Here is a 23,144-nt window from a genome sequence, read left to right on the forward strand (position 1 = left end):
GCGGTGGCGCCTGGCCACGTTCCTATCTACAGGCGGACCTGTAGCGGGCTTGGACCAAGTGCCCAGAAGAACGTCTGACAAGGCCTCATTAAAAGGCATCAGAGGCTCGGCCAAGCTTGCCTGCGGTTTAAGGACCTCAGTTAGGAGGTTAGTCCTCACGGCAGCGACGGGGAGCTCAAGGCCCAAGGCCTTGGCAGCCCGTGTCAGCACCACACTATAGGCAGACCCCTCCTCCGTAGCCTCAGTAGGAGTGGAAACAAAATCAGTGTCGGGCGAAGTGTCCAGACCACTGGCCTCCCCGAGCTCACCTGTCCAGTCCTGAGAAGACTGGCACTCACGTGCCAGAGGGTCCTTGGACCCCTCACAATCCTCCTCGCCACCCATCACCTGGTACTCAGGTTCAAATGATGGGGACGGGTCGTAGAAGTAGAAATCTCCAAGCGACGTTGAATACGGCGCCTTGCGGCGCCGCTTTGATGCCGGACCCAAATCGAGGGTAGGACCGGGCACGACAACCGGGGGGCCGGCACCGGCGAGGTCGACCGGCGACGACCCGGATCCGGAGGCGGATCTGGCGGGGCCCTGCGGCATCGGGACCGAAGTCGTCGACGGCACCGGGGCCAAAGCACCCGGCCCACGTGGGGACCCAGTCCGGGCCGCTTGGCTGAACGCATCGCGGAACCCGACGGAGGAGTGAGCGACCTCATGGCCATGAGGAAGGCCTCGATCTCCTGTGGCATCGCGTTCTGCCCAGGGACCGGTGGGTATGGAGCAGGCCGCGACTCCTGCGGCTCCGGCGGAGGCGCGGGGGTGGTGTCGCCAGAACCCCAGGCCGCGTTGCGAGAGCGTCGGGGGGAGTCAGAAGAGCGATGTCACCTCTTCGACTTCTTGTGCCTCTTACCTGAGGGCTTCGAGCCCGAAGACTGATGACGACTCCCGGAACTGTGGTGACTTCGGCCCGCGACCGGTCCCTCGACCTCCTTCCGGACCGGGACCTCCAGCAGCATGGGGCTGACTGCCGGAGCTCGAGTCGCTTGCGGGACCCCTTCCGTCTAGCTTTGGAGGTCAGGGCCCGGCAGTCGGAGCAGGACTTGTTGTCGTGGTCGGGGCCCAGACAGTGAAGGAACCGGCGATGGGGGTCGGTTACCGGCATTAGTCGGCAACAATCGGTGCAGGGTTTGAACCCGGGCATCCCTACCGGCACCGTCGGAGTCGAAAGACTTCGAAAGACGATCAAAAAGGATCGAAAAAGTTAGTCAAAAATTGACTACGGTACAACTTTTTCCGGATCGGCGCTTGCTGGCGCGAAAAAGAAGAACTGACGTCAGCGCGCGAGGGTGGCGTCTAAGTACTCCGGCGACGTCATCCCGGCGCCAATGACGCAGACGACGGACGCAGAGCCGCAGACGACGCCTACCGATGCGCAAGGGTACTGCTACGTAAAAGTTTCCCGATCCAGTCTGACGCCTGGGGATATTCTAAGGTAAGGAATCTAATACTAACCTGTTTATTTCAGATTACGGTATTTTGGCTTCCATCCCCAAAGTCATTTTAACAATATATAGGACACAAATCTTTCCTGGCTTGAATTACATTACAAGGCCGGTGTATTTGAATTAAGAATGACTATTCCTGTGAATACTCCGGTTGCAGCGGATAGCTAGCTACCAATCATATGGAGCATTAGGGCTATGCGCCAATGGATGTGAATACCATTTGTTGAAAGGATGGTTCTGACTTGACCCCTATTATATGGGACCAGAGAGAGAACAGGACATATTTTTTAATGATTATGCGCGGCTACAGCTAGTGCTTTTCAAGTGCAAAACTACTCCGATTTGAAAAATAGACTTGTGACTAACTTATTGGCTACAATTACGGCATTTGGGTTTGCTGGGGGCACATACGTGGTACGAGTTGGTGGCTGACCAGAAAGTAAACCTCGACACGCACTGAATGTGCAATAGGATTGTACTCGGTTAGTGGGGCAAGTTTCAAGAAGAGCATATATCAAGAAGCGGGATTGGTTGTTACCTAGTCTAGATGAGACTAGGATACAGAGAAGGAATGATGCAATATGATTGGTTACAACAGTTTTTAAATAGTGAGTTTGTGAACAAGTGAATTCATGATAGATTTCCCGCATTTGGTGCTGCGTCCTAAAGAGTGAAGGTCATACAGGGTGTGCTATACTGGTTTTATGGATACTGAATGAATGTTTTAGGGCTTTTTATGTGTGGGATGAGTTTGGTTAATATTTCAGGGTGAGAGAAGTATGCCGATGGGATAGTCTTGGTTGAGTTAAATTGTAGTTTGAAGAATGTGTACGAAAGTGAGATTGCATGGTGATGAGAGGAAAGTCTGTTGTTTCAATATTGGGGTATATGACCACATTTAATTTCCCATTGGGAGAGACTGAACTACCTGAAATGAGGATCATTTCCCTCATGATTCTGGCCATGGGAGAAATAGCATACTACACTGTGATACTAGGCACATGGATATACCAAGTGAGCCAATATTGTACCATTATTACTTAGTAACAAACACTTTTTCTAGCACCAAGATGTAAGGAATAGTACCAAGACAAATGAGAGATTAAATTATTGTAAAGAAGGATGCATTGAAAACAATATTACGGAACTCTTTGTTTGATGTGGCTACAATGGGTATTATATAATTCCATGATGTATAGATTTTTAACAAAATTTTTTTTTGTTCACTTCAGGATTAAGGTGTTATTTAGGTTGGGATTTGTTTAGTCCATGTTAATTGTATTTATATGTATTGTGTGTGATTATTAAAAGTATTACTTTTGCAAAATTGTACATATAACCTACTGGTGGGCACCAGTAGGTAGTTATAATTAGGACCTATTTTCCATAGGAAATACGCACCATTCTATTTGCAATAACTTTGGCGCCGGTTGACGAATCTTCGCGAAATTTTCAAAACTCGTGGAGCGCTCCGTTCCGCTCCTATCCTGAAAGTTTGGGGGTGATTCATCAAGCGGGGGCCGAGAAAAAAAGGGGGAGTCCCAAAACGTGTTTTTCCCATGCAATTTCCCATAGGAACCTTTAGTCACAGCTACAGCCCGAACTGCTGAATATAATTACACCAAATTTGGCAAAGAGGTAGTCCTTGGTTCAGACTCGTGCCTTTTTGTTAAATGGTTTAAATCTGTTCAGTAGTTTTTTAGATATTAAAGGAAAAAAATATATATATATTTGGGCGGAGCCTAACAACACATCTCATTGCGAGATATGATTGGCTTTCAGCACTTCATCCAAGAAGTGTTGGCAGCTATTTTGGGACCAATATACATGATAGCACCTCATTAAAAAGCATTGAAGTTAAGAGAAGGTTTTAAGACTTTAGTTACATTATAAATCCTTTGTTGATGGTACCATATGCATTTTAGGAATTGTGGTGTGTTCTAAGGTGATTTTGCCATGTGAAAAAGCCTTCTACTGGGATATAATTTATCATGCTTGAGATAAAACTATTTTCTAATGCTTTTCCCACGGAGGTTTGGAAGGTGATCTATAAGCTAAACTGAGAGCATATTTTCTGTAAATTCACATTATCTTTCTCAGTCATGTGAGAATGAAGTCAGACATTCTCAGTAAAATATGTAAATCCAACAAGGGCAGAGACTGTTAGTTGATTCCTTTGTGTTCTACTGCAGCTTCCCAGAGTGAAGAAAAATTAGGGCACATTTTGACTTCTCAAATCCTCTTCTATTTCATAAAAAAAATCTGACATGCAGACTGAAACATGCACTTTGAATACCAGCAGCAGACTTCCCTGGTGAGCAGTAGTTTTACTACAGTGATCTAATGAGCAACTAGAGTGCTAACATTCAGAATTTATGGCAAATGTGTGACACATCTGAATGCCTTCTTTATGGAATCAAAGTAAAAAAACGGAAAGTATTTCCTACTGAGGAGACTGTAGTTAATGAGGAAATTAGGAAACTTCATAACAAATAAGTCTCCCAAGATGCCCACCAGAGACAAAAGAGTCCAAATGTAGCACGCATATCACCCAGATGTAGCCCAAGTATAGCCCAATGACAGAATGTCCCAGAGTGTTCTAAAGAACAACTAGAGCGCTAACAGTCTTACTTATGAAAAAAGTATGGAACACCTGAAGCCATCTTGATTGGAATAAAGTGGTAACACTTAAACATTTAATTTGCAAAGGAACAACATGAGGAGGTTCATTTTGCCATAGAAATTATGATTAGTGCTGCAGAGAGAAAAATTAGGACACATTTTGACTTCTCAAATCCTCTTCTATTTCATTAAAAAGTTCTGACCTGCAGACGGAAACATGCACTTTGAATACCGGCAGCAGACTTCCCTGGTGAGCAGTAGCTTTACTACAGTGATTGAGTGCTAACATTCAGAATTTATGGCAAATGTGCGACACATCTGAATGCCTTCTTGATGGAACCAAAGTAAAAAAACTGAAAGTATTTCCTACTAAGGAGACTGTAGTAAATGAGGAAATTAGGAAACTTCATAATAAATAAGTCTTCCAGACGTGGGTCCCATGCTCTCCATGCCACTGGAGTCAAGCACTGCGTACCGTAATGCGCATGTGTTGCGAATGCGTGGGAGCAGGAGTCGAGGAGTGGTCACATAACAATCACGCACATCACGTTATATTAAATGTATATAATGTAACTGAAAAACACGCAGCCGTCGCACACTGTACGCGGACCCTTCACGACTTTTCTAAAATGGCGGCTAGAATCCGCGCACCCACCGTGATGTGTACGCTTTGGGTGCGCGACTCAGAATTATTTTTTTTTTTTAAAAAGAAAATCATATCAATATTGTTGTATTCTTGTTGTTTACTAAGCTTGCAACTGCTGCCTGGCAACCGAGGCTTCCACTACTGGAATCCGGTATGTTGGAATCCAGGAGACGGTAGCTGATGTTGGTGGACAGAGCTGTTAGGGGTTGCTCCTGTAATCTACAAAATAAACCTCTTTCTGCAAACATGTATTCGAGTGTAGGAGAATTTGGGAGCTATACCTGAAATTTTGCCGGAGGAAGCTGTGCTTTGCTTAAACCTCGAAGACCCTCAGCGGCGAAAATTATGGTCTGACTATCGTAATTCAGGATGAGAGACTTTTGTAAGTAAAACATTAATTACTTACATGATAACCTTGTGCCGACAGTTTTAACTGAAGCGGTGCACAAGCAACTACGCATGTGTGAAGGCGAAGGCGGTGAAGACATTGGAGCACAGCGCAGCGGCGTGTCTTCATTTGTAGACTTGAGGCTGCTGGATTTAGTGTACAATCCACTTGGTTCTGGGTACGATTGGAGTCCCTGGATGCAACACATTTTTAGGTTTTGTGTGGCGTGTGAACCTGGAATTGTCTGTGGCGTCCTTTGAATATACGGCGCGTGAGAGAGTCCACATGTTCAAGCCGCAACAATGAAGTCCTGCTGGTGCGCGGGAAAGAATGCGCGCATTCTAGCCGCAACGTTGAAGTCCTGTTGAGCACGTCATACAGGCGTATTATTGGACGTATCTTCAACGTAGACGTGCGCCATATTGTTTGGCAATTTGATGAAGAAAAGTCATTGTAAGTGCTGGCTGCCAACCACGTTCTTGAAACTGATGGAGTGCTGAAAACGGTAATGCTGTATGTCAAACAGGTTATTCATTATTAACGATTGTTAAAGAATATTGTCGTAAGTAAATTACGATGATAGGCACACCGCCTTTCACATATTTTACCACAGTTCATACTTTAGCTCTAGCTGTCAATCGCAAACAAATAATTATCAACACACAATTTTTTTTTTTTAGAGTTGGCATTTTAGCAATCTGACAATTTCTTTATTCCTGAATATTCCTCGGTTAGCATTGTTCGAGGATTTTTCCTAATATGACCTCTCAAGTTATTAATCCTCCGATTACGTTTCTTCAGGATCCTGGTTCTCCTTGCATGACCTGGGAGGACTGGAAATAATCTTTTATTACTTACTTGGAAGCAATTGGGGGTGAAGATTATGTTCCAAATAAAAAGTTAGGGATTTTAAAACATCATTTGGAAGGAAGAAATGTCTTAAAACACTTCCCAAACCAACTTCTATATCAAGAAACGATAATGAGGGATCTGATGATGATGTTGAGGAAGATTCGTATGTGGTGGCTTCAACAATGCTTGAAGAAAACTATGGTAAAAAATTAAGCATTGTAGTGGAGAGACACACATTTTTCTCATGTAAACAAATACAAGGAGAAAAAATTGAGCAATATATTGCTTCGTTGGAGATTAGCAACAACTTGCAGATTCAAAGATCCTAGAGATTAAATAATAAGAGATCAAATGATTAATGTTACGAATAACAAAAAGATTCAAGAAAAACTATTGGATCAAATTGACCCTACCTTAGAAAAAGCCATTAATATAACTAAACATATAGAAAACACATCACTATATGTTAAAGAATTAAATGTTACTGAATCTAAAAATGATAATAGTTCAACAAAAGTGTGCAAAATTAGTGATAAGAGCAAAAAAAGCAACGTTTCTGAGGAAGTTAAAACTGATAAAAGTAAAGTTTTGACTAATTTTAGAAAGTTACGTTACAAATGTGGTAGTAACAGGCATTCTTTAGATGCTATTCATTGTGCTGCTGCCAAAAGCAGATGTTATAAATGTAAAAGAATAGGACATTTTTCAAGCGTCTGCAAATCTACTAGTACACCTTGTAGGATGGTGGATACCCGACTATGGTTACCCCCAACTTTTTGCCTGGTGTTTTGCTGGTTTTCCGACTTAGTTGGCCTGGGACCCTGCCAATTAGGACCCCAGGCCTACTGCTCTCTCTCTAAAATGGATTCCATGTACCTTAGGTACATTTCCAATTGGTACTGGGCCACCTTATCAGACCCTGTAACTCAGGGCATAGGTGTACCCAGGGCCTACCAGGGGCTGAAGCATGTATTATGCAACCCCTGGATGGCCATCTAAATCTGACACAACTGGCTGCACGACAGCTGGGGCAAGGTGGTGTAATCACCCTTTGCTTTAGATATAGTATACCTATATCTAACCCTAAAATGGACACACAGATTACTATCAGTCACTCCTATGGCAGGCCTTGACAATCCTGAAGGCAGAGTGCTTAGAATCGTGTGAGATGGTGCTCTGGCATGAGCTGAGCCCGTTTGCAGCTTGCGGAACCAAGTCCTAATAGCTGTTCCATGATAACGCATACCATATACTCTTAAGTTCATTATAATCCTCGCGGTTAAATGCTATCTTTGGTATCGCTTTATCAAAACATGTCGAGTAAGGTGTCATACGAATTGGAATACTAACCCCTCGCCAATTCTGGCGACGGGGTTAGCATTCCACCCTTCTAGAGGGACACGACATGTATGTAACTGTGAACCCCGGTTAAAGTTAACTCGAGCCTCAGCATCACAAAATGGATGCTGCCACCACAGACACAAGTCTGACCCCCTGCAGCTGGGAGCCCTTCCAGCGAGGGGAGCTTGGACAAAGGGTTTCCTGTCAGGGGCGGTGCTAGCACCATCCCACACAGGGTTTTGTGTATCCTAGGTAGGCAGGGCTGAATAGGAAGGTGACTGCAAGTGGCACCCCGGTGCTCACTGTGCATCTGCCAGTTTGAACCGATTGCAGGGGCACACCAGCCCCTGAGCTGGGGAAAGTCCGGCATGGGAGAGGGGTGTAACCACCCCCCTTCCTAGTCCCATCCATGGGCAGGACCTAGTCCCGTACCAGCCCCTTTCTTTAGTATAAAGGTGGGAGCGGGGACCCTTCCAGATTAGATCATCTTTGAATCAAGAAACTACTTTCTACGAAAGGAACTCTCGACTTCTTCTCAAGATTTCTCCCTTGTGGCTAAGGAGTAGTCACCCTGCACCCGCAGGCACCATCTAAGAGCACTGCGGTTTGCTGCACGTCCTTCCTCCAGAATCCGACCGACCAGCATGATGAGACCCGGCTTCCCTGGCACCTCTGACCTCTACCTACCTCTACAGCTAAGCTGAGAACCGTAGGTGCGACGAGACCTCGAGGGACCGGCCATCATCAGAACTGCACGACTTCTATCCAGCACGACCGCCGAGGGATCCTCTGGTGAGTGCTTTGGGGTCCGAGAAGCCCCGACCCTGAGCAGCTCCAGCACCGAAGTCCAGCCCCCCAGCATCCACGAGATCTGCGTGGGGCCCTTCTGCTTTTTGCTGCTCACCGCGTTGTCTGGCTACTAGCCCGCTGGCTTGTGGCCTTCCCGACGACGACCGACGACAACACTGCTGGTCTGGTTGCTCCAGACTGGCCCTTGCTCCCTTCCAAAAGAGGAGCACCCCGGACCCTCCTGGTCCACTCCAGACGCCATTTTAGGTCCACCGCGTGGGCTTGAATTTGCCAAGACTTGTTGCCCCAATCCTGGGTCCAGTGACGTTGACAGCATCAACCATCGTGGGACAGCTCGCACCTCCATCCTGGTCGCCGACAACGCCTCCTGGTCCGTGAGACTGCAGAGCCCAGCGTCGCCCACTCACCTGGTCGCGGTGACTCCATCCGGTGCCATCCTGGTGCCCATCTAATCACTGGCTAGTGATTCAGAACTTGGTCCCCTCTGCTTACAGGTGTCTTCCATCTTCGATCCAGGCTTGGATCCACCGAACAATCTTCACTGGTCGCCTGCCAGCAACTTCTTCTTTCAGGCTCCATAGACTGAAACGAGGATTCCCGACGTCTTTTCAGACCTATGCAGCCGCAGCCCCTGGGCTAGGTAACTTCGGCATTTCGGTGCCCCAGCATAGCCTCACTATCCAAGGGTCCAGATCCTTTTTCGTTTTCAGCCTAACTATTAGGATTCGTCCGATATCCTTAACTTTGCTTTTACGAGCCTCCACAGACTTTGTCCCGCATCCCGCGTGAAAGTGCACACTCTGCACCCGAGTCCCCTAGGCCTCTTGCTCGTAATCTGAAGGTTCAGTAGTCAAGTCCTATTGATTCCAAAGCCTATTAGTTCAGTACTTACCTGCTAGTAATTTCGCATTCCACTTTTGTAGTATATGGTTTTTCGTGCCCCTCGGGCATTTGTGTAAATTGTGCAACTTAAGTATTTTTGTAAGGGTTTTGTTGTGTGCTTAGTACCCTGTCCTCATAAAGAGTACAGGGCTGTTGTGATCTAAATAAATACACTGTTTATTTTCATAACACTTGTGTGGTGTCCTTTCACTTGGTGTTCAAGGGGTATATGTGATGGTATAACAGCTGGCTTAACACGCCCTCTAGAGTCTAGCCTAAAGACTGCTCTTGTCCATGCTACTAGGATAGCTGGTCTATCGGTTGACTTACAACCAATCATCAATAAGGGTTGTTTGGACTGATACATAGTGATCACTAGAATAGTGAGCACTGCATATCAGGCCAACTCACACACCTCATTCAAAACCTGTCATCAATGAAGAAGTTTGTGATGATGTAGATGAAAGTGATGTTGAAGTTTATATGATTGATGAAATAGATGATATTACCAATAGTGAAAATTATAATCCCCCAAAATGTGACATTTGGGTTCACGGAAATAAGCTAGCGATGTGGGCTGATTCATGTTCTCCCTTCACCATAATCAACAAACTAGTTTGGAAAGAATTAGGTTCTATAAGTCTTTGGAATTCTGATGTAAATCCTGTTGGTTATTGTGGTCAAAAGTTGCCAGTTATGGGTTATTTTATATCCAATATCAAATTTCAAGACCGAGAAACCGAAGCTAAACTGTATGTTGTAGAGAAAGGAAAATCCCTTTTAGGGTGGAGAGAACAGAAAGCTTTAAATATCATTTTGAATCCTAACCATCCCATGCAGCTTCTTTTAACTGAAAACCATGATGTCATCTTATTTTTCGAACTGACCGTGCACCCACATACCACTCATTGCATGTTTTCGAGTTTACGGGCTCAGTCCTCTTTTTCCTCCACATGCGCGAGATAAGACACGCGTGCGCACCATTGTTGGTTTACTTCCGCATCCCTCGGATGGCGTTCCACCGTACACCGTGTTGTGGACCTGCTAATCTTAACGCTTAACCGCGTTATACTCTTTCGGTAAGCACGCATTTAATGTTCAGCCTCTATCACGTTTAATGTCAATGCGCTCGTCGGTTCTCCTAAAGCCTTTCTACTGGTTCGCGGGGACTATCTTCATTCACTGTTACGCATTCGACCCGTTTCTTGCCACCAGCTCTATCTCCTCCGTTGGAACTTTACACTCGCAGTATTTTTGTCCATTTGTTATTCACTTTTCAAAGTGCATGCAGAGTTTTCCCTCTCTTTTTCTTTAATTCTCTTGGTGCTCTCTCCATTTTCCGGAACTTACACGGTGTGACCTCACCATTCCCCATTCCCATTCACATTCTCTTTTAATAATCACCGAACGCCTGTGAATTATTATCACTTCCCCCTTTTTTGATATTCCATCTAATACTCTCTTCGTACCTAGACTCGGCTCCTGACTCGCTAACTTTCGTTTTCTCCTACTTTCCCACAGAAACACATTAACCCCCTGATGAAGAGCCACTCCGCTCGAAATGCATTGGGGTTTCTTTACTACAATCATGATGCTATGAAAAAGATTTCTTCTACTTTTGGAATCATGCTGTATTATTGTGAACATCTCTTTGACATGAAAAAATGATCAAAAATTGACATGAACTATGTTGCAAAGTGAATAAAACTTTGAACATTCAAATACCTTTGTATCAACTTGCTTTTGTAGCACACAGGAGTGCTCAGGTTTACCCACCTTACCCCTGTAAGGTTCTTCGTGTATTATATCTCCTCCCCTCTTGGACAGTAGGGGTTCACCCTGAGCACCCTAAAAGACTGTACTTTCACCGATTACCGATCAAGCCAATTGATTTACCCTCAGAGTGCAGAGGACGTCTCCAATCCACTGTTAAAAAAGACATTCGCTCATGGGTCGAGGAGTGTGTGATGTGCAACCAAATGAAGACCTCGCAAACTCGACAAGCAGGACTTCTACAGCCCCAACCTACGCCTGACTGCCAGTGGGAAAATATATCCCTAGACTTTGTAGTAGGAATGCCTTCAGACAAGGGACACACAGTAATACTGGTAGTGGTGGACTTTCTTACCAAAATGGCCCCTTTTATTTGCCTGCAAAAACATACCCACCTCAGGTCAGTTAGCCCATTTGTTGCTAGTGCATGTGGTACGACTACATGGGCTACCGCAGGTAATGGTTTCGGACTACTATTCTCAATTTTCTGCCAAGTTTTGGAAGGTGTGGTGTGCAGCCCTTAAGATAAAGCCTAACCTATCTACGAGTTTCCACCCCCCCTGAGACGGTCAAACCGAGAGGGTGAACCAAACACTAAAACAGTACCTGAGATGTTATGTGGATAACATTACGGAGGTATGGGTAGACAGTTTATGGTTGGCAGAAATAGCCTATAACAGTTCTACACACGCTCTACGAAACACTCTCCTTTTTTCTGCACTTATGAATTTCACCCTAGATTCATCCCCTTTTTGCATCCAGTTAGGTCTTAGAACATACCAGAGGTACAGGAGAGGGTACTTCACATACAGAACACATTAAAAGAGACACAGAATAGGCTGAGAGAGGCAAAAGATCACTACAAGGCCTGTGCCGATAAACATTGGCGCCCCAGTCCCGTATACAAAGTAGGGGAATATGTATGGCTGTCCACCAGGAACATCAGGTTCAAAAGACATAGCATTTTCAACCCTAAGTTCATCGGTTCGTACAAAATCATTAAACTCATAAACCCAGTAGTGGTCAAACTGGCATTGCCCTCTTCATTGCAAATACATCCGGCGTTCCACGAATCGCTGCTTAAAACCTCTCGTTGAACTGCTGAGGGAGGTACTCCTCCGGTGTTGGTGAACGAGGAGAAGGAGCATGAAGTGAGGAGTATCCTAGATTCCAAGATGTACTGTACCAGGTTGTGGTACCTGATAGGTTTGAAAGGATACGGGGACGAGGAGAACTCCTGGGAGCCCGCTGTAGAGGTTCACGTGCCTCGTTATGTCACACTATTTCACAAACGCTTCCGTATCAAGCCATGTCTCTGTCAGTGTTCTTTAGGAGAGGGGTGTACTGTCACGTCACACCTGAAGGGTAACAGAGGAAAACTGAAGAGACGTGCCAGAGGGAGAACTCTGGCACGGTAAAGAACTACAGCTCCCATGAGCTTCCGCGGTTCGACAACGGTGACGTCATTATGCGTACTGATGCGTTGGGAAGAAAACAGCTTCCGAGGCATCAGCTCAGTGCCGCATACTTTTCTCCGAAGAGCTTCGACTGCGACGAGAGAAGGTCTGGTAAGTGTGCATATTGCACCAACGCTTACTTGTCCTTGGTTGCAGCGATTGTTGAAAGCTCAAATTTGGTTGTGGCAAGTTTATGGAACCTCGTTGCCATAATTTTTGCTTCGTTGGCTGAACCGTCCAAGTCGGTTCATTGCGGAGCAAACCACTTTCTAAAATACTTTCCTGTGTGCACAAAGGGAGTTTGCCTTCCCTACTTTACGGGGGTCTCCCCTCCCGGATTACATCGGAACCTTACCAAGAAACAGTGCCTGAGTTTGGGCAAAGGTCTTGTGTGGGGGCATTCTCTCACGTTGGAGAGCCGTTACTGGTTCATGCGGAGAGAACGCCCAAAACGACCAGGTACCTGTCATTTCAGTGACTTGGTTACGCTTAAGCAAGGAGCTTTGCGTGACATTTTCTGGTGGTTATTGCTTTCCACAGTACAGTTGTATTGAAAGTCTCGTTTGGTACATACTCACACGAGAAAACCAGTCACAGGTGATCTGAAGCCCTCATCAGAGGGAGATTATTTATTTTGGGAAATACGGAAATTGCTAATAATAGTGCATGCTTTGATGCTCTGTGGTCATTTGTGTGTTTTGTTTCCTTGTGTATTTACAGCCGGGGTACCGAGAGTGAGCAGAAGTACGGCTCTTCCACACCCCTGTCTCAGCCTTCACAATTAACCCATTGGTAGGTTAGGTCACAAACCTTGGAGCACTCTGATAATGCTAGTGATGATATGTGATAAGTTGCTGATTACTATGCCTTTCCTTTAGATCTAGCTGAGCACTACGTCATGCCCTATTGGTTAAAGAGGTCAGAAGAAGAGTTATCTTTCTTTACAGGCACAGTTACCAGCTAGTGGTAATGGAGGTGGGCTCAGGGCAGTGAAATAAGTTTTCAAACTGTTGTTTGCTCATACCAGTCTTGTTCTCATGACAGGTCTCCCTCCCTGCTGTCCCCTTCCTTCCCTTCCCCCGCTTTATCACTCCATTGAGTCTGTATTTATACAATCAGACCGTGGGGGTATCGAGAGGTGGACCATATTGAGCATTGTATGATCCTGAGGATTCCAGGCCACGACAATTAACCTATACGCGGCCCGACTGATGACGGACGAGAACAGCATAGATGACTATCTCACAGTAATAGACATGCCCACCTTGCAAACTGAAGACACAGCGGCCTTAGACCAGGAAATCACTCTAAAAGAAGTCAATGCTGCCCTTGCTAACCAGAAGTCGGGGGAAACTCTGCGGACGAACAGACTCTCAGGGGAATTCTTCAAATAAAATAATGGTATCCTGGCTCCATGCCTCCTAAACATGTTTCTAGTGGCAAAAGATAAAGGAGCGCTCCCCCCAGCCCTCTGTTAGGCCACAGTAGTAGTCCTACCAAAACCGGGTAAGCCCCCGGAACGTTACGGTTCCTATCGCCCAATTTCGCTCCTCAATGTCAAAACCAAGATATTGGCCTCCATACTAGCCACAAGCCTCTTGACGGTCATCGCATCCCCGGTGCACAAAAACCAGTCAGGCTTCATGCCCAAACGTGCTACAAGCCTCAACCTCTGTAGACTGGCAAACTGGCTGGACACGGCCAAAGGAAGCGAGGTTCCCCATCTGCTATTATCACTTGGTGCCGAAAAGGCATTTGATACACTACACTGGCCTTTCATGAGACGGGTCCTCTTAAAATTGGGCTTTGGGCACAATATCCGTACGTGGGTCGATATCCTATACACAAATCCCAGGGCTAGAGTGCGAATAAATGAAGTTAAATCGGCTGAGTTCCCCATCTAGCGGGGGACTAGACAGGGCTGCTCACTGTCCCCCTTGCTCTTTGCGCTTGTTGTGGAACCCCTAAAATGCCTGATTAGAACACACCCAGATCTAACTGGGTTCCAGGACTCCAAGGGTCTGCTGTTAGATGAACGTATCTCATACTACGCAGACAACATCCTATTGTATGTAACTAACCCTTATAAGACACTCCCAATCATTTTGAACGTAGCCGAGGAATACGGTAGACAGGCGGGGTTATAAGATCAACTGAGGAAAAAATCAGTCCTATACCCAATAGGGGGTGACACTGACATGCGCTCTATCCCGGTGCGTCTCCCTATACCTGCAGAAGGCTTCAAATATCTGGGACTCTCCATTTCCGAAAATGTGGCAAACTACCTCACCCACAACATTCAACGCGTCCTAGCGGACTTCCGGGATGATGTGTTTTGATGGTGGCGCCTTCCCCTGACACTACTCGGTAGGGCTGCTATGTTTAAAATGATCACCTTACCCAAGCTACTATACATTCTCCAAAATACATACTGTAAAATACCGGAGGTAATCTTCAGGGCAATAGATACCGAATTGCGCACTTTGTTGTGGGATGGAGGCCATCCCCGAATGGCGCTGCAAATGTTGCAACGTAGCCAGTATAATGGGGGAATCGTTCTACCAGAAGTCAGGGCATACTATAGAGCGGTGCACCTTGTGGTCATCAACGAATGGGGTCATGTGCCACAGGATCACCCCACATATGCCATAGCGAGACTCCAATTCCACAAACGCTCACACTTCCACTACATATATGTGAGCCAGGGTGCGAGAAGCCTGCTACCAGCAACGCAGAGGGTGATTGAGGCAAGGAGGGAGGCTGAACGGGCAATGTAATAGGAAAAAAGACTAACAAAATCCACACCCCTATGGGAGGGTAATTGGCTGCCCAAACTTGCAAAATTACAAGGCTTTAATGGATGGGACGCTATTGGAATCACCACTTTGGGGAACATAACACGACAGGGCGCACTGATGACGTTTGTAGATATACAAATGGAATATAGCTTGACAGATAAGCAGCATTATATTCAACTCCGACACGCTTGGCAGGTGCAAAAAACTGATATTGCGGATCTCCCGGAATATGCCCTGTTAGAGGGCTTGTTATTACAGGAGGAGATACAGGAGAAATTGGTCGCCTGGGCATACAAACCCCCAATAAATAATATGTCTGACAAGTTATTAACACTCAGAGGCAAGTGGGAGGACTTTGTAGGCACGTTAGAAGATATAGATTGGGAGACGGCCCTAATACACCCTAGAGAGGTGGCGATTAAGCTCAGACTAGGACTGGTTCAGTTCAAAAACTTACACAGGGTAGACTATGACAGGGCAAAACTGCATGCAATGGGCATGGCGGAGACACCGGAGTGTCTGCGATGCAGAACAGAACGAGGGTCCTTCATCCATACTTTATGGGACTGCCAACAAATACATAGTTACTGGACACGGTTTGTGCACGAACTAAATAATATATTGTAGGAAAAAATTCCGATGTACTCTAAGTATGTTCTGTCGGGCATCTACACAGACATTGACATTTCTAGTAACCCAGGCCTCGTAGAGGCCAAAGGTGATATAGCCAAGCACTGAGGTAGACCAGAGCTTCTCACACTGAAGGAGTGGCGAACTGGCATGCATATGTATATGGGAGCATGAAAAGACAGTATATAAAGCGAGGGGATACCCGTGAATGTTTAGGAAAGTCTGGTAGCAATGGCTGAGCTGTTACAATTTAGAGATGGAAAAGGACGAGGTAGATGCACTGGACAACATATGAAACAGTACATTAGCGAGAGGTTTGTTATTCTAGGCCTGCACTTCGCTGTGGGATTTGAGAGATATCTACCATTTGTAAATCTTGTCACTTGTAACCGATGGACACTGGTCGAGATGTACCTGCGGAGTTGTTTAATGTTTTATCAAAAAATAATAAAAAACATTTATAAAAAACCAAAAGATATTCCAAAGCTGCTTCAAAGTCCTCAAGAACATGCCTTAGTGAATGACAAGGTCAACATGGACAAGCAGTGCGAAAGGCACGGCCAACCTGGACAGGTTCCCCAATGTGACCAATGTATCAGGACCGGCACAAGCTGCCTTTCAACAACTATGTCCTTTCTCACAGCCAACAACCAGAGGCCTCCTCCTTTTATTTATTTATTTATTTTATTTAGAAAGTTTTCTACAGCGCGAACATGACCACTTAGGACAGAGGTCTTCAAACTTTTGTCGGCTGAACCCCCCATCTAAAACTTTTTATTCATTTATTTATTTATTTTTAACATTTATTAAGCGCGAACAATTGCCCGCAGGCGTCTCGGCGCTGTACTTTTGTTACTCTCCTGAATGATCTTATGAATTTTCAAAGGTCAAATAACCATGTCTTCAGTTTCTTCCTAAAGGACATGAGATTTGGGCTGGATCCTATGGTTTGCAGGAGTGTGTTCCATAGTTTTGGGGCGGCAACTAGGAAACGTCTGTCTCCCCAGTTGACCAGCCTAGTCCGTGGCACTACCAGGTCATTCTGTCTTGCTGATCGTAGTGTCCGAGTGGGAATGTATGGGACAAGATGGTCACTCAAAAATTGAGGCGCTTGATGCGAGCCCCCCCCCCCCCCACCATCACCACCACCTGACAAAAATGTGGAATGTGGTACTCTGCATCATTGATGGCCCTTCCCTCCTGCAGAGCCCAGGTCGCATAGGGCAAATAATATTAAATAAGTTAAGAGTGTTTTGCAAACTGAAGTCTGCTTGCCAGTAGATGTCTGGAGGACCCATAGGACACCTTGAGTTCCCTACAGAGGGCTGCCTTTAGGGGGTGCACTGACAGTGCTGCACCACCTTTTGTAGCCTCCTGATGGCTTCTTCGCCTTTTTAGCCAAGTCCATTTTATGTCACAGGTGGAGAGGCAAAGAGATTCACCCTCCTGAAAATGAGGAACTGCGGTCTTGAGCACTCTGCCACCCCAGTTCAGACATGGCCATATGCAAATCAGTCTGACCCTGTCCCTCATGGGAACAGTCCAGCCCGAACTGCCAAGCCATGCCTTCCCTGGAGTGGGCTAAAGAACGGTGATGGATTAAACCCAGATCTGTTGACTGGGTGTGAGTGTTTGATTGGTTCAGATTCTCTGTCCATCACCACCCCCTTTTGTACCATTTTGTAATCTTGAATTGAGCACTAGCACAAGTGAGGGATTGAAAATCTTCACTAACCACTAGCAAACTAATACTGGATTTGCTAATCAAATTACAACAGCCAGCTAAGATAACCTGACCGCACCCCACCTCTCACTTTTAATTCCTCCATCAAACGGCTAAGCTTTCAGACCCACGAGGCAATAAGACACAGCTCTGGGCATTCCCACAAATGACACAAACCACCTGCTTGAAACGTAGGCTCACAGCACCTACAACACTTTTTCAACAAAGCACATCCCCATAGCGTGCCACCCCTCTGGTAAAGCGCTACGGCACTCCGGAGTGGGTCATATAGCGCTAATAAATGCATTATCGTACATAATATAAAAGGCATTTGCATGCACAATCTGTGAAATTAGTCTTTTGTCTTGGAAGAAAATTCAACTGGTTTTCTTGTAACTAAAATACTGTAGGAGGAGCAGTAACATAGATTTTCATTCTGGGTGTTATGGACTTTAAACAAAAAAGCCAGTATAGGATATTTGAAATATTAGGGAGCTCAAACTGTAGATGGCAATTGAATACCTTCTTTAGGCCACTGTAATTGTCATTTAAAGCCATTTGTTTTTATTTAGGATGGTTTGGTTAAGAGAACAATAACACCACTAGACTCTTTTGGAGCTTCTTACTCTCCTTTCTGCACTTTCCTCTTCTGGGTCCAAGCCTTATGAGGAAAGAAAAGCCCCCCCCTCCCCAACCTTACCAACCTTTAAATAAATGAGTGGAACCCAAGATATTTATTAAACTATATTTACCACACATTCGCTCTCACAGGGACATTATTCCACATCGAGGTAGAGGGGTCAGGCGGTAGCCCACACCCAGGTGTTACACAAACCAGCAGCATGGCGCCTTTCTGTTACTAAGCGTACAGCCATGAACTGTAGGTCTCTGGAGAGGTCGCTTCCTATGGATAAAAGGAGGAGCACTTTTGGTGTTCCTGAACCTGAGAGAGTCTGCCTTCGCGCAAGGGCACCTATCTGGAGTCTGCTTCAAAGACCACCAGGCTACCTCTACTACAGACAAGACACTGTAGAACAGCACATCTGTAAGTCAGAGCACTGGGCCTTCTCTTTGCAGCCCATACATACAGTTCTATTAGATAGGAAAGGGCGCGCAGCATAAAGCACACTCGGCACCCTGACTTTTGCTTGTGCTTTGTTTTGGGTATAACATGGGTCATATCGCTGGCACGGTACCCCACGCAGCTGCCACTGCAGCATCACCTGTATCCCATTTCATTATTGAAGTTTGCAGACATCAGCTCGCTTTCCCGAATTCCCGGGCACCTTTTTTGTGCGGGTCTTACTCTTCAACGATTTGATATAAGGCCCGCATGAGGACGTCAATAGCTTACCATAACTTTTCCAAAACTTTTTTATTTCGGGTGACTTTCAGACAGATGAGGTGTAGTTCATAGAAATGTAGCTACCTAAAACTCCCCAGCAGCCTCCATATTAACATAGAAATAACCTACTTAAAAATGCAGAAACAGTTATTGCGTGCATGGCATGGTCTTATTGTAAGGTATTTTTAAACGTGACCACTGTAATAGAAGGTCCTGTGAGCTTGTGGCGTGTTTTGATGGAATTACAGTGATTTATCAGAGTTTGCAGTCGACATCACTGGGAGCTGCCATTAAATAAAAACATATTCCCTCTTATAATCTCTGTGCGAGAGGTCACCGCTCCTTCGTGCTACAGAAATGTTCTGCATTTTTTGAAAGTTCTCATTGTCTTGTCTCATTGATGCGTCCACCAGGACCCTTTATTTATCTAGGCGAGTAAACTAGAGCATCCCCAGTGCTGTGTTTTTATTTCCCTCCCTCTTGATTTTCCTTTGTCACTAGAGCAGAGGTCAGCTGCACCAGTGTACTTCACAGGTCGTTTAACCCCTTGCATGCTGATGACGGAGCGGTTCCGTCATCAGCTACGGGTGAGCTGTGCTGATGATGGAACCGTTCCGTCATGACTGCGCCCGCGCAAGGCGGAGTCAGCATGGGCGGGGAATTCCCGCCGCACGCAAGGGGTTAAAAGACCATTCCCATGTAAACGAGGCTTTGTTGTTTTTTCACCTCTTAGCGCCCCTGCATCTCCAGTCTGCCTACGGCTGAGGCGCACGCCCGGAGGCAACAATGAAAGATGAAGTGGCGGAGCGCCCCCCCTGAAGGGATGCTGCGCCCCCCCCAGGGGGGGCGCGCCCCACAGTTTGAAGACCTATGACCTAGGATATCAGAGCGCTTTACACCCAGGGAGCCCAGTCAGCTAGGACACAAATCTGCGAGGGTGGCCTCATTCTCTATTGGAGCAGCCTATCTAAGGCAGAAATATCTTCATAAAAAAACTTTGGCTTTCTTTTTGAAGAGGACAGTGGAAGGATTCAGCCTGACTTCAGGGGGTAAGGAATTCCAAATCCTCGGGGCAATACCTGAGAAGGCTCGATTGTAGTTTTTTTTTTTTTTTAAGAATTGTGTGGTTTGAGCAGTAGAGTGCTGGCACTTCTGGAGGCTCTCGATCCACCTGAGAGCTCCAGTTTTTCAGCGAGGTACAGGGGGTATTGAAATGAGGGGCTTTGTGTGCTTCCTTCTCCATGACAGATAACAGTGCAAGCTTGGCTGCAGCAAACCTCACACTTTGATGTAAAATGGAATTCGCCCCAATGGGGTCAACTCTGACAATTTCCCACACCCTTTTTTGTACAACATTGAGAGGACGTTGAGAAGGAAGGGGGCAAGCAAAAACGCGGGATGGGAGGTGGGTGAGACAGCCTGCAAACACATGCACGCTTATAGAGTGCTGCAACTAAAATTAAAAAAGTACCTCAGAAAGTGACCGAGCAGTGGTAGGACACTGGGCACCACAAGAAAGCAGTATTTGGGCCACGCTCAATGAGAGGGACAAACATATGAAGAGAACATGAGACTAGCACTCACTGACCCAAAGAAGCAAGAAAATCAGAGTGACACTTAAGCCAACCAATGGTAAGCAATGGGCTGCCTCCATCGCTCTTGTATTTATTCATAACGTTTTATAGTGAACAAAATGTCTCACAAGCGACAGTGCATGCCCTGTCTCAAGTGAGAGCTAAAAAAATATATACACAGTCCCTTGGTGATAACCCCCAAATGCAAAAAAAACATGCTTTCAAACAGGTTTCAAATCACATGGAGATGAAAGGAAAAGGAGAACTGAAGAATGGACCCAGGAGATCCTTTTCCTGACTTCTAGATCAATTTCCTGACACATTCACCATGCTTTCAATAAATTGGCAATCGGAAATGACAGGACACAGGCCTAGGCAAATGTAAATGGAAATAAGCGAGACGTTTGACATTCAGAATTAACCAGTGCACAGCTGTGGGCAAAGTCGCTAAAAATGAAAAGATCTAACTTTAGCTTCAAGGATATTTTTGTCTCTGCTTGTTTCCATGACATTCATCTGGAAGAGTGCCAAATCACATTCTTGCAACAATAGAGGTCAAACACAGAAATACACCCCGTTTTCAAGTCAGCACATGAGTAAGAAAATACATTATTTCAACAAGTATTCTAAGCAAATATTTGGGTTTGCTCAGTCGGTCCGAGGCAAGAAGAAAGCCCAGGGGAAATGGTACATGTCTAAAACATTTACAGGTTACATGGAACTCAGTACCAAGACATACTACATTTTTCAATTCAAAAACTTTTCTGAGACACATGGTGAATTGTCGGGGTATTCTAAATATGCCAATAAAAGTCCTTTACTTTCACTTGAATAGTTAACAAAGCATTTAAAAAACAGAACACAATAACTTTCCTATTATAGTCGTTAAAACGGAGGGAAAAGGGAGCGCTTCAATCAATAGAATAAAAACACATCACAGCATACTTTAAGGTTGTCACTTCAACATCAATACTTTACTGATTTACTGTAGCAAGGCCACAAAAATATTCACACAAACAATTGTGGGTGAGCATCCTTAGAAAACTACATCACACACAGAACAATAGATACAGTCTTCTTTCTAGTAGTGAAAAAATACAAAATTGATTTCACAGAGAAAAGCCACGAGGAAGTCACAAACTGTGTAGATCATCGGTTCAGACATACAGAACTCAAGTTCCTCCAACAGTGGGGCTCTCGTTTTGCGCATGCCAGTCAACACTTACCGTTTTATTCCTCAACCGAATGATGTCAGAAACAGATCCTGCTCCGCAATATTCCATAACAATCCACAGGTCAGTGTTCTTAAAGTAGCTACCATAATATTTGACAACATAGGGGCTGTAAAAGGAGACAAAGAAGGACACCTTAAAACCAAAATTAGATAAATGTAAGAAATGTAACCTTACTTCAAAAGGCACTGAAATGCACCCATCTTGACCTAATTAAGCAGAAGAACACTCATATTATTATTCAACTGAATGAATGCTCTTTCCTGGTAATACCACCTGCAAACCCCGGTTTACCCAGCTGTGTATGAATGTTCTCACGTTACCCATGTTTGTTAATTCTACATTTTGCGCTTCTTTACGGTAGTAACGTAGATGTTAAGATGATTTAAGACAAACAAATGTGCAGATTCCCAGAGAAATCAGTTCAGTTCAAAGGTCTTTATTCAGCACAATCATAGTGACCATATAAGCACATAAAACACATAATCAACAAATACAGTACTAAAACAATGACAATAAAAGTTCATAACAGTGCAGGTAAAAACTTATCACTTCCCGTTTACTGTTTGCTAAAAATATAATACTATTTCTATTCCCCCCCCCCCCCCACCCCCTACACCCACCATATAAAGGTTGCGGGTACCGGGCTCGATGTGCCACTGGATTCAAGCTAGTCTGGTTTATCAGGGGGTGATACCACAAACCCGGTCCCAGGATGCTTGTTTCCGGTCCAGGGAGGATCTGGCTTGGCTGTTCTGGCTGGGATGTTCCCATGAGGCCCAGGGTCAAGACTGATTTGCATATGTCAGGGACAGGGTCTAAACTGGGGTGGCATAGTGAGCAAAAGAACAATGGATTTAACCCAGATCTCTTGCCTGGGGGTGAATGTTTGATTTGCTCTGCATTTAATCCATCATCTGTGTGTCTTTTGTGATAAAGCATACAGCGGGATTCCCAAGTGCACATAAACAGCGAGGAGCAATGTTGTAATCTCGGATATTCTGTGCAAGGAAGGCTGCTTTAAATAATATCTCCCTAAATCCAGGTAAAAACTGCAAAATAAAATTAAGTGATGTGTGCTTTGCTTCGATAGGTCATCACAAGGGCAAAGGATCGTGTCTAATGGTTGCCTTTCATTTCAGGGAAGGCAACTAAATAATGTCCTATGCCCAACTGCAATCTGGTTACAACAGAACCATACTTTGATTGTGTCTAAATTGATGGTTATTTTACTTTTATGTTTTGTAATTAATCTTTTTTAATCAGGTCAATAATAAACTTTGAGTACAGACCTACTATTTCTTCTTTAAATTTATTTAGCTTATCATTAAGATTTTCTAGCTCAAGTGCCGTGGTTGTTTTTTCACACGCTAAAACAGAACCATAGTCCAGAGAAATGATTTCGCCTAAACTGTTTAATATGTGCAACTTTATTAAGTAGGGATAATAAAAACCGTTCTAATGGGGCGATACAAAACACTAAAATCTGTCATATTAAAACAGCGAGGGTTGAAAACATTTCTGTCAACTGTCCACAGCCAGCTGTGCGCTATAAAATATCTGAACTTTAAAATG

General features: G+C 45.1%; 1 protein-coding gene across 1 annotated transcript in view; it reads right to left on the reverse strand.

Annotated features, from left to right (window-relative positions):
• Positions 1 to 23,144, reverse strand: part of STK3 (serine/threonine kinase 3) — a 1,148,864-nt gene that overhangs the window by 835,425 nt on the left and 290,295 nt on the right. The window contains exon 4 of the mRNA XM_086966048.1: positions 21,564 to 21,678. Coding sequence (XP_086822174.1) covers positions 21,564 to 21,678 — 115 coding nt within the window. The remainder of the gene's footprint in view (positions 1 to 21,563; positions 21,679 to 23,144) is intronic.

This window comes from Lissotriton vulgaris, chromosome 4_1, assembly GCF_964263255.1.
Source record: "Lissotriton vulgaris chromosome 4_1, aLisVul1.2, whole genome shotgun sequence".
In the NCBI taxonomy this organism is placed as follows: Eukaryota; Metazoa; Chordata; class Amphibia; order Caudata; family Salamandridae; genus Lissotriton; species Lissotriton vulgaris.